We start from the raw sequence: 12,720 nt of genomic DNA, 5'->3' as shown, positions 1-12,720 counted from the left end.
CAAAGTATATTTGTACCTAAAAATAGAAAGCTTGAAAAAGCGGTTCCTAAACAAATAAACCATAAAAAATTAAAAGGAAAAAAATATATATTAAACAGGTAGTTGACAAAAAAGAGGCAATTGTTATGTAGATTTTTTTGGTCAGCGCTTTGTGTAGATATCCAGAAGCGATGGGTGACACAAAATGGGCGGTGGTTGTGCAGATATCCAAAAGGAATTAATAATATCAGGAAGTATTGCTTCAGCAAAGCAATCCCAATTGAAATGCCATATCCGAAATATACAATTCAGAATGAGGAAGATTAATGAATTCTTTTTATATAGTAAAAAATAATGAATACAGCCACACAGCTTATTTACAAAACAAGCAGACTGAAAACACAAGCATGTTCGTGATATAGCTTATAAGTATGGTCACTGTGTTCCAAAAAAAATATACAGAATATATATTACTGAAATTGTTATCAGCACTCAGCAGGCAGGGAATGATTTTTACAGCTAAAAAATTACCAGAACCATTCTTGCCTCGCATCCACAGCTTAAATTGGTTGATACAAGATAGAGTGTAGCGAAATCACTGAGGCATTTGTTTCTCTTTTCACTGTGCTCTTTTAAACTGCTTATGCCTGATGATCCAATCTCATAGATCTTCCCTGCAAAATTCAAAGATTGCATTTTCTTGTCAGAGGTAAAGATCTTTATGTAACTGAAAGAATCATCATGAGATTTTGCGATCCAATTTGAGATTTTCCTTGGGTGGGTATTGGGAAATTAGAATGTAATAAATTAACAAACTCAGTTTGCAAAATCTTAAAGAGGAGCCAATCTTTAGAGCCCGTCTAATAATGAAGACACAAACAAAATTTCATGATTTTATGAGTTTGGATAGTCCTTGGTGGGTGATAGGTTTGAGATTTTAGTTTCTCTGACATTTTGGTTAAAAGAATTCTTATATGGTTATGTTCCTTTGAATGAAGTTGGCTTGGTTTCTAATACAAACAACCATCTAATATTCATGTGAAACAAAGCTACCATAAAAGACTTGTATCAAACATAATATGACCCTTTAATGGAAAAGGTGATTGAAGAATACATAAAGCCAAGTAGCCAACCATAAGAGGGGTCCTTGTCTATTTCAAAAACAGAAAGGTAATGTATTTACAGTCCTTTGGACATTAAAAGCACTTCAAGGCTCATCCCGTGCACTTTCCAGACAAAGTGACAAACTTACATCAAGAAAGGTATAGACAACTACCTTTCACCCATATTGGAGGAGCACCAGTGGCATTGGCAACAACCAGTGACATTGCAATATCCTCACAATTTCTGTATGAGATTGAGATTCAATTAGGGACATTAAAAAAATAATTAAATAAAAGTGCGTTTATTTTGTCACAGTAATAAAAATCTCTAAAAGATAGTAAAATAATAACTGCTAACCTCTCCTTGGATACATAATCGTGAATGGGTGAGGGCATCTCGTGGGTATTTTGTGTGCTCGTGCACTGTTCACGGACCAACAAGTACGGAAAAACGCAGTAATAACTTTAAAACTGGGTTTCACAGATACTATTCATAATTTAAAAATTATTTTACTACAGTGTTTTCAGTTTTAGTAATAAGTGGTATCTAAACAAACATTTCTTGTAAAAAAATGCAGCTTTTGAGAGAACCATACTATAAGTGCCCATCAACCAAACTGACCACCATCCTCCATATTTGTAATTGTACGGCACCGAGCTTCCAAAGCCCATACTGGCCTTGGGCCCAGACCCATCTAGGCCCCAAGCCCAAGCCCATGCCGGCCTTGGGCGCAGGCCCAGCAGAAAGTTCCAGTTACCTTATGCCCTTCTTGAAACTGCCTTAGAGTAAAAACAAGTTTTGGGTGTTAAGTTCCCAGAGTTGACCGATAAATCTTTCTCGGTAGAGCGCATGAGTCATATCCGGGAAGGTCATGATATGCACGGGAACGTGAGTTGCCGAACATAATCGGTGAAAATGGAACCAAGTTCCAAGATCATAAATGCTGCACCGCCCTTTCACCTAAACAACCACTTTAACCAGATAATACTGGACCTTCAGTAGCACTAACGGTGACTGTAATCATAATCTCCCCACTAACCTTTACTATAAATAGAAGAAAGTTGGGAGAAGAAGGGGTTCAGAAAAATTGAGAGAAAACAGTCAAGGAGAGGGTACTAACTGGGTGTTACTTTGAGTCTCTCTGCCGAGAACGACCCATTGTAGGAAATACTTAAGCCCACTACAAATAAATTGTGAGCCCAAGTGACCTAAGGTCCAGAAGTCTTGCACTTGGTTCTTACAATTGGCGCCCACCGTGGGGCTCTCCTACGAAGCTGTGGTTTGAGTGAGACTCAAGCAAGGGAGATGTCTGAGGAGCGTTCAGGAGGGCACGTTCCGAGCAATTTCGCAGGATCTTCTCGGGGATCGACGTGGAGGGAAAGAAGGCAGAAACGGCTGGAGGATAGGGAGCATCCAAGAGGAGAGGAAAGGTCCGGATTGGGAGAAGGATCGGCCCAGACACATCAGACGATTTCAAACGTCTCAGCACATCGGCACCATGATGATAGAGACCGGGAGCTGGAGCGGTTACGCAGATTGGTAATGGACTTGGAGCTGGAAGCAAGGGGTCGGCACCACGAAAGGAACCACAACCCCCAACCCAGGAGAAACCGTGGCGAGGAAGGTTCCAGCCGATTTGTTACACAACAACACCGAGACCGATCACGTTCTCAAGAGTCACGTCGACACTCTCGGGAGACGCGTCGTAGACGGGACCGTTCCCGGTCGCATGGGTATGATAACCAAGGGTCAGAGTCCCCAGAGGAGCGGCGGCACCACAACGCCGCGATGGACGCCATGAGCAGGGCCTTGCGGATGGCAGCCCGGTCTCCATTCTCTGATGAGATTGAACGGGCACCCATGCCGAGCAGATTCACGCGTCCACCATTCAATTCCTATGAGGGGAGGACAGACCCCGTGGAGCATATCAGTCATTACATCCACATGATGTCTTTGCATGCGCACAACGATGCATTGATGTGTAAAGTATTCCCCTCTAGTCTCGGCTCTACCGCACTGAGATGGTTCAATGGGTTGCGGAAAGGTTCTATACACAGCTTCGCCGAGCTGATTCAGGAGTTCGGCAGCAGGTTCGTAACATGCAGCCGAGTGCAACAACCGGTCGACGCGTTGCTTTCCATGAAAATGAGGGTCGGGGAAACCCTTTGGAGTTATGCCAGCCGATACTGGGAACTCTACAATGAGATTGGTGGGGGAAACGAGAAAATTGCGGCTAGCACCTTCAAGATGGGGCTCCCCGAGGATTCTGAACTGCGGGAGTCGCTTACAAGAAGACCCCCGGAGGATATGAGGCAACTGATGAGGCGCATAGAGGAGTACAAACGCCTGGAGGATGACCGGTTGCAAAGCAGGGGGAAAGCTCCTTTTACGGGGAGATCTCGGCAAAGCATCTTGCCGCCAAAGCCAAAAAGGGACTTCAGAATGCAGGAACCAGAGGTGCAGATCGAAGGGGTTAATGTGTTGTTTAAAGAGCCCGTGCACAAGATACTGGAACGGATAAGGAACGAGCCATTCTTCAGATGGCCGAACAAAATGGGGGGCGACCCATCTCGGAGGAACCAAAGCCTATACTGCACCTATCACAGAGACAAGGGGCACACCACCGAGCAGTGTAGGGTATTGAAAGATCATCTCGGGCAGCTAGTGAAGGCAGGGCACCTGAAAGAGTTTGTAGCAGATTCCACTGACCGGGAGACCGGGCAGGGAGCCCAACAGAAAAGGAATCCCCTTCCACCACCCCTGGGGGTAATCAACGTCATTCATGCCGCACCGAGAAGAACAGCAGCGGCAAGGAGGGTAATGACAGTGGCTTGCGCGGAGGGAGAGTCATCCAAGAAGCAAAAGAAAGTTGGACGGCTAGACATCTCGTTCGAAGAAGATGATTTCGAAGGAACCATCCAACCGCACGACGATGCTTTGGTGGTGACAGCCCGGATAGGCGGATTCTTGGTGAAGAGGGTGATGATTGATCAGGGTGGCGGGGCTGACGTTATGTACCCGGACCTATTCGAAGGGCTCGGGTTAAAAACCCAGGATTTGGCAAAGTATGACACGCCATTGGTCTCGTTTGACGGGAGAATTGTGATTCCCGAGGGGCAAATCTCTCTCCCAGTGGACATGGAGGGCAAGGAAGTTATAGTTACGTTCATAGTAGTCCGATCATTCGCACCTTACACCGCAATCCTGGGGAGGCCGTGGATTCACGCCATGGGGGCTGTTCCGTCCACCCTTCACGTAAAAGTAAAATTTCCTACTGAGTACGGAGTTGTAGAGGTAAGGGGGAATCAACAGGTGGCGAAGCAATGCCTCGTAGCCGCGGTCCGGTGGGAAAAGGAACAGCTCGTCCAAGCTGAGCACGCCGAGAAAGAGACTGCATAGCAATTACAGATACCCCGGGAAAATGGGGCGGACGTTGCCGAGGAGGTGCTAAAGGTAAGAATTCTCCCAGATAGTGACAAATACTTCCAGATAGGAACAAGCATGAATGACCGGGAAAGGGTAGAGATGTTGTTGTTCCTGTTGCAGAACATAGATGTCTTCGCGTGGAACCCGTATGAAGTGCCCGGCGTAGACCCCGAGTTCATTGTTCACAAACTCAATGTGGACCCATCATTTCCCCCGAAAAAGCAGAAGCCGAGAAGAGCATCAAAGGAACACGTCGATGCAGTAAACCTGGAGGTCCAGCAACTGAAGGAAGCCGGGGTCATAAAAGAAATATTCTTCCCGAGATGGCTAGCAAACACTGTCGTAGTAAAGAAGAAGAGCGGTAAATGGAGAGTTTGCGTGGACTTCACCGATTTGAACAGAGCGTGTCCCAAGGATCCATTCCCGATGCCCAAGATTAATCAGCTAGTGGATGCCACGTACGGGCACCCGAGAATGAGTTTCCTGGACGCCTTCCAAGGCTACCACCAGATTGCCTTGGCGCCCGAGGACCGAGAGAAGACAGCATTTATATCCCCGAACGCAAACTATCACTACGAGGTCATGCCGTTTGGATTGAAGAATGCCGGGGCCACCTACCAGCGTATGATGACAAGGATGTTCCGGGAAAAAATTGGGTGCACGGTTGAAGTTTATATCGACGACATGGTGGTAAAAAGCAGAAAAGAGTCGCTGCATATTGAAGACCTTCGGGGAGTATTCGAGATACTACGACGACACAGGCTGCGCCTCAATGCCGAAAAGTGCACTTTCGGAGTGGGGGCTGGCAAGTTCCTGGGTTATCTGATCTCCACTCGGGGAATAGAGGCTAACCCCGACCAAATAGAGGCCGTCAATCGCCTCAAACCACCGAGCAATCCTAAGGAGGTGCAAGTGCTCACCGGGATGTTGGCCGCCCTGAACCGATTCATCTCCAAGTTTGCCGATCGCTGCCGGCCATTCTATCAACTTCTGTAGAAGTGGAAGGGGTTTTAGTGGGACGAGAGCTGCAATGAAGCTTTTCGAGAACTAAAGGAATATTTGACAAAGGCGCCGAGGTTGACGGCCCCGGAGCCCGGGGAGGATCTGTTTATGTACCTTGCAGTCACCAATCATGCCGTAAGTGCTGTATTACTAAGGGACCGGGGAGTGCAAATGCCGGTGTATTATGTGAGCAAGACCTTGGTCGATGCCGAGACGAGGTACCTGCCTCTTGAAAAGTTGGTTTTGGCCTTGGTGCACGCCACGAGGAAGTTACCACACTACTTCCAGGCACACACAGTGTTCGTCCTCACCGAGTATCCATTGCAATCACTGTTGAAGAGATCCAATTTCACAGGACGGATTGCTAAATGGGGGACTCGGTTGGGATCGTTTGACATAAGATACCGACCTAGAAGCTCGGTGAAAGGGCAGGTTCTCGCTGATTTCATCGCGGAATTTACACCTAAGAATGAAGGCAAGGTAATCTGTAGTGCGGAGATTCGCCCGTGGAGGTTATTTGTGGACGGCGCATCAAATGCTATAGGGGCCGGGGCTGGTATTGTCATAGTCACCCCTGAAGGTATGCGACTGGAACACTCCTTCAGATTGGGGTTCAAAGCCTCGAACAACGAAGCCGAATATGAAGCCCTGCTGGCCGGACTGAGGGCAGTATTGCATCTGGGCGCCAAGGACGTGGAAATCTACTCGGACTCTTGGCTGGTTGTTTATCAGATCACTGGGGACTTCGAGGCTCGGGATCCCCGAATGAAAGCTTATCTAAGTACGGCAAAGCAAATTATCGGTCAGTTTGGAACGGTAAAGATATCCCAGGTAGCCCGGTCACAAAACAAGCATGCTGACTCTCTTGCCACGTTAGCCTCATCGGCTACCGAGGACACCCCGAGGCTTATCACGATTGAACTTATAAGGGAGCCAAGCATCTGTGTGAAGACTGCTCTCGACCAGGCCGGAGTAGAGGTTGCGCAGGTTGCGGTGGCCGGACCATGCTGGATGAACCCGATCATAGACTTTCTTTCCGAAGATAAAGTTCAAGAGGATGAGGCCGAGGCCAACAAGATTCGACGAATGGCTCCCAGGTACTGGTTGTCTTCGGACCGAAAGCTGTACAGAAGGTCCTTCGCAGGCCCTTACCTCTTGTGCCTGCATCCTGAAAGAGTCAAGGAGCTTCTAACCGAGCTGCATGAAGGAGTATGCAGCGGGCATGCTGGGGGACGATCTTTAGCACACAGAGCAATGACGCAGGGGTTTTGGTGGCCACAGATGCAGAAGGACGCTGCCGAATACGTTCGGAGTTGCGAACAATGTCAAAAGCACGCCCCAATGATCCATCAGTCGGCAGGACATCTAAATTCTGTCAGCAGCCCGTAGCCATTTGCACAATGGGGGCTTGACATCCTCGGGCCATTCCCCCGAGCAACGGGGAACCCCGTTTTGTACTGGTGGCTGTGGATTACTTCACAAAGTGGGCTGAAGCTGAAGCCTTGGCCAATATCCAGAATACTGTCGTGAAAAAATTTGTGTGGAAAAACATAGTCACGAGGTTTGGGGTACCGAATTCACTAGTGACAGACAACGGGCTACAGTTCGACAGCAACGCTTTTCGGACCTTTTACAGCGAGCTCGGCATCAAGAACAAGTATTCAACCCCGGCATACCCCCAGAGCAACGGCCAAGCTGAAGCAGTAAACAAGACTATTTTGAACGGGCTCAAGAGAAGGTTGGATGGAGCGAAAGGAAGATGGGCAGAAGAACTACCCAGTGTTTTATGGGCCTACCGCACGACCCCCAGGAGATCCACGGGGGAAACCCCATTTTCTCTGGCATACAGAGCAGAAGCAGTGATACCAACCGAGGTGAGCTTATGCAGTGCACGGGTCGCCGGGTTTGACCCTGTACAGAACGCCAACCTTATGATGGAGCATTTGGATTGGCTAGAAGAATGCAGGGAGGCCGCGACCGTACGTCTTGCCGAGTATCAGCAGAAGCTGGCGCAAAGGTACAACCGAAATGTAAAGACCAGGGAATTCAGTGCCGGAGAATTAGTGTTAAGAAGGGTAGTGGGAAACATGCGGGACATGGCTGCAGGGAAGCTTGCTCAGAGTTGGGAGGGACCATACAGAGTCACAACTGTCGCAGGTGCAGGGGCCTACTACTTGGAGGACCTGGACTAGAGGCCGCTCCCCCGACCATGGAACGCCAACAACCTGAAGAAATTCTACGCATAACCATCGATGTAAGCCAAAACTTATATTCTATTAAGGTTAAGAGCATGATGAACTTTTTTGTCTGTGCTGTTTTTGACCCTGTAACCACACCAAGAGAATCGCCAATAAATCCTAAGGACAGAAACCTGACCCTCGGCTCGATCAATATCGCCGAGCAGGTGAAAACCTTACGAATAAATCCTAAGGACAGAAACCTGACCCTCGGCTCGATCAATATCGCCGAGCAGGTGAAAACCTTACGAATAAATCCTAAGGACAGAAACCTGACCCTCGGCTCGATCAATATCGCCGAGCAGGTGAAAACCTTACGAATAAATCCTAAGGACAGAAACCTGACTCTCGACTCGATCAATATCGCCGAGCAGGTTAAAACCTTACAAATAAATCTTAAGGACGGAAACCTGACCCTCGGCTCGATCAATATCGCCGAGCAGGTGAGAACCTTACAATCAAATCTATAAGGACAAAAACACAATTCTCGGTTAAACCAAAACCTGATAAAAACCTAACCCTTTTGCAAAAACTAAGTCTAAAAGCGCTCTCAAATTACCCACAGCGTCGCACAACAGGTTTTCGGGGGTACCATTCTATTAAGCGGCCATAGCACTGGTATAATTCAAGCAAAACACAAACAGAGATAATTTCATTCAACAAATTGAAACGGAAAAAGAAAACAGACTACTAATTAAACAAGTTAAAGCAATTGTTCAATCACCACATCCCGGTGACGTGGGCAAATAAAACCAATAAGTAAAAACAATTGTTCAATCACCACATCCCGGTGACGTAGGCAAATAAAAGTAAAATAAAAATAAGCTAACAAGTAAAAGTAAAATCAGCTGGGAGGTTGAGTCGGGGGTAGCACTTCCTGCTGGACGGTCAGGGGAAAAGGCTGGCCCTCACCAAGAAGCTCCTGCACGGTAGGTATGCTCATGACCTCCATGTCCTCAGGCTTGGCATGAGAATCGATTTGCTCAACCAACTCCCTCATACTGGCCGTCTCCTCCTCGTCAAAAGCAGCCGGGGCGTTCTGGACGGCAGGTACAGGGTTCGGAAATGGGATTTGGCCGGGGTCTCTCAGCGGCGAATCTTCAGGAACTCCCATTGCCTGAAGAGCGGCAAACCACCCGGCCTCGAAACCCATATGCCGAGCCCGAGCCACTACCGGCTCTGCGGAATTCTCGGCGTCGGCAAAGCCTACGTCGTACCACTTTTGCTCCGCGGCCGCCAAGCTTGCCCTGAGATCGGCTATCTCCTCGGCATGGGAAGTGTTGAGGCTGAGGGCTTCGGCTAGTTTGAGCTCCATCTCATTTTGCTTGGTCAGGAGCTCTGCATTCCTTTTTTCGGCTAATGCCCGGAACTTCTCCGCGGCAGCAGCCTTCTTCTCAGCAGCCTCAGCGATCTTCAGCTTTTCCTTAGTCGTTTTTACTGCTGACTCCCGCGCCCCCTTCTCGCGCTCATTTTCCTCATCAAGCTCCCGTGCCCGGGCAGCCACAATGTGAGCCAGTTGAGCGGCCTAGCAAGCACGAAGGTTAGCAAAGAGACAAAAGGAAATTTACATAGAGTAAATAGACAAAAGAATTACCGCAATGGCGTGCCACTCTAACCGGCGCCCCACGGACTCCTCGGACCCATCATCAAAGGCGTGCACGTTCTCGGGAAGTTGGAGAGCTCCGGCCAAGGTTTGGGCAATACGGCCGCCCTCGCCCTTATCCCACATCCGAACAGAGGCGGTTGAGGGCAATGGCTTGCCGTCCAGAAGGAACTTTGGCTCCCACGCAGGAGCCACTTGGGAGGAGGACGCGCCCCCCGTGCCAGCTTCGGTTGGCGGCTCGCGGATAACAATTCCCCCTGTTGGTCGGGGAGGAGTCTGGACAACGGCATCCCCCGGGCCCGTTGAGGGTTGCTCGGTTACTTTCTGTTTCTTACGGGCCCGTCCGGACTGTGGAGGGAGAGGAGGCTGAGACACTGGACCCCGACCTTGAGTAGGCGGGGGCTGGCTGGTCGGCCGGGCACCAGGCACGAACCTGTCAAGGGTCATTACTCTCCTTGCCACCATTCTTGCACTGGGCTGGATCGCTTCAGCTAGCAAGTTAGCCGCTTCTATCACTTGCTGTTGAGGCTCGGCGGGTGGATCCTCGGGATGAGGCTGCTCTTGGGCTTGATCCCCTTGTTGTATGGCTTCGTGAGCTCTCTCTCTAAGGCGCCGAGATACCCGTTCCGCGGAATCGTCTCGCAGGGGGACTAGTTCGTCCGCGGCAGTGAACCGCCGACCAAATTCCCTCGCTTCCCCGGTTGTAAGCTTTGGCGGCAAGAAATTCACGTACCGAACGTCTATGTACGATAGCAGGGGGCTGTCAACTATCAGCGCCTGCTTGAAAGGCTGCCAAGTAGAGTAAATCGGTTCCACGCCGAGGATCAGGTGTGAGGCCCAGAGTTGCCCGTCCCAATGCACGTAGATCTCGGAACGGAGGACGAAGTTTAAGTCCCTGGTGTGGATGGCTCTGAGGTCCTGAACAAGCACTTTACCGTCTGCAAAAGAACAGGTGACGCATTAGCTTTTAACAATAAAAATTTTTTTTTACACAAACAATTATAAGAAGGGGATGGTACGAACCCACTTCACGCCGTGTGAGGGGGCAAGGGATCTCCCCGGCAAACCAATTGCCGCGCATCCTGACGAACTCCCCGGCGGAGTTCCTGTTCGAATCGGGTAGGCACGATATCAGCCGTACCCGAGCATCCCTCGTCTTTAAGTAGTAATTTGTGGATTTGCTTCCACAGAGGCTGTACATTTGGTTAATATCATGGTGGTCTAATTGTAAGTTAAAGGTATGGTTCAACTGGCTGACACAACTAACTACCCGGTAAAAATTGGGGGGAAGCTGGTCGGGGCACAGCCCATAGTAGGTGAGTGTGCTTATCAGGAGGGGATCTACCGGGAACCTAACCCCACCTTCTAAAATGGACATCAAAGGAAAGAAGGCTGTACCCTGCCCTCGGTGGAGTTCCATATCACTCTCATGGCAGTAAGCCACGTCCACGTCATTGGGAATACTAAATTTACTCCTAAAGGTGGCCAAAGCGGCCGGGGTATCTAGAAGGTAAGAATAACCCATCTATAAAGCCTAAAACTACAAGAATGAACTCAAAGAAACAAAGCTGAAGGAACAGGAAGGGGAAGAAAGACTTACTTTGGGTTCTAAGGAGGAAAAGAACGCTGAGCAAGCAAGCGCACAGAAATGTGATCGGCAGAGAGTAGGCACTAAAGATCAGAGGCGAAGGAAAAATGGAATGATGTTTGGGGAAGGACTATTTATAGAGCCAAAAGAGATGGGGGAAGAAGAAACGCTTAATCAAGCAATAAATGGGCACAGCCTACGAGCGACCCAACGAATGCCAAGCGTAACCAATTTGCGCGCCGCTTCGGTTCACGAACCGTCAGGCAATAATGAAAATTGCGCCTGGCGCCGCGAAACGGCGCGTCTTTTGAGATGAATATTAATGAGAAGTGACAGCCAGAAGTCCCAGGCTAGAAGATTCCCGAGGTCAAAAAGCCCAGGTAGCTCCTTGATTCTCCTCGGCGACCGAGTATGAATCAAGGGGGGGCTATTGTACGGCACCGAGCTTCCAAAGCCCATACTGGCCTTGGGCCCAGACCCATCTAGGCCCCGGGCCCAAGCCCATGCCGGCCTTGGGCGCAGGCCCAGCAGAAAGTTCCAGTTACCTTATGCCCTTCTTGAAACTGCCTTAGAGTAAAAACAAGTTTTGGGTGTTAAGTTCCCAGAGTTGACTGGTAGATCTTTCTCGGTAGAGCGCATGAGTCATATCCGGGAAGGTCATGATATGCACGGGAACGTGAGTTGCCGAACATAATCGGTGAAAATGGAACCAAGTTCCAAGATCATAAATGCTGCACCGCCCTTTCACCTAAACAACCACTTTAACCAGATAATACTGGACCTTCAGTAGCACTAACGGTGACTGTAATCATGATCTCCCCACTAACCTTTGCTATAAATAGAAGAAAGTTAGGAGAAAAAGGGGTTCAGAAAAATTGAGAGAAAACAGTCAATGAGAGGGTACTAACTGGGTGTTACTTTGAGTCTCTCTGCCGAGAACGACCCATTGTAGGAAATACTTAAGCCCACTACAAATAAATTGTGAGCCCAAGTGACCTAAGGTCCAGAAGTCTTGTACTTGGCTCTTACAGTAATATATATCACCATGTTCCTGTTAGATAGGAACAAGAAAATTGTCAGATACTATTACACAATAAGGATACTGAAATCAACATTTTCAAAGAAACCTGTGATGTGCAGGTCCTTCCATCCCAGGTTTACTGTCACAGAAAGAGGCAGTGAATTTAATGAACTTCTGAAAACTGTTGCATAAAAACACTTTTTTTTTAATTATCTGTTTTCTGATTAAAATTTCTAGAAACCAATAGGATTGGATTAAAATTTTAAGTGATTAGATTGGATTACATTAAATTGGGATCTGCACTATGGTAGTTGTTCAAAGTGCTTCAGAAGGTACATTACAACTCCAAACAGGTTCTTAAAAAAGAATGTGAATTCTCTCTCTCTCAAGACGTGTAATATGTGTGTTTTCCCTTTTTTTTTTTTTTGGGGGGGGGGGGGGGGCAGATTAAAGGAGTGTATCTATCCTTATTAATTGGATTGGAAAGTGTTAAAGAAGTAGAAAGATGAAATTATATGGGTTGTACTCGTGTTGTATGGGTAGTACTCTTCTAGAAGAGTCTAGAAGATTCAGGTAGAGAGGTTTCCTACTCCCTACCAGCTGTTAGCAACATGATTATTCCCTATCCCATTGCAGTCATCTTTCCTATTTGAGAAACGAATAGTAAGAGGGCTGGCATCCAAAATTTTTCCAGCTCCTCCTTCCTTAAATATTATAGTTCCATACTTGATTTCGTTAACACAGTTTCGAAGCTTTATAA

General features: G+C 48.1%; 1 protein-coding gene across 2 annotated transcripts in view; it reads right to left on the bottom strand.

Moving 5' to 3' along the window:
* Positions 1 to 293: 293 nt before the first annotated feature.
* LOC126708977 (glycosylinositol phosphorylceramide mannosyl transferase 1-like) overlaps positions 294 to 12,720 on the bottom strand; it is a 30,517-nt gene continuing 18,090 nt past the window's right edge. The window contains exons 4-5 of one of the 2 annotated variants that reach the window (XM_050409034.1): positions 1,256 to 1,326; positions 294 to 653 (exon numbers count right to left, since the gene is read on the bottom strand). In XM_050409034.1, coding sequence (XP_050264991.1) covers positions 499 to 653; positions 1,256 to 1,326 — 226 coding nt within the window. In that variant the 3' untranslated portion in view covers positions 294 to 498. The remainder of the gene's footprint in view (positions 654 to 1,255; positions 1,327 to 12,720) is intronic. The other variant, XM_050409033.1, reaches the window with a different exon arrangement.

Source organism: Quercus robur, chromosome 12, assembly GCF_932294415.1.
Source record: "Quercus robur chromosome 12, dhQueRobu3.1, whole genome shotgun sequence".
Classification (NCBI taxonomy): Eukaryota; Viridiplantae; Streptophyta; class Magnoliopsida; order Fagales; family Fagaceae; genus Quercus; species Quercus robur.
The sequence above is the reverse complement of the archived record's forward strand: the minus strand, read 5'-3'. Positions and strand labels throughout refer to the sequence as shown.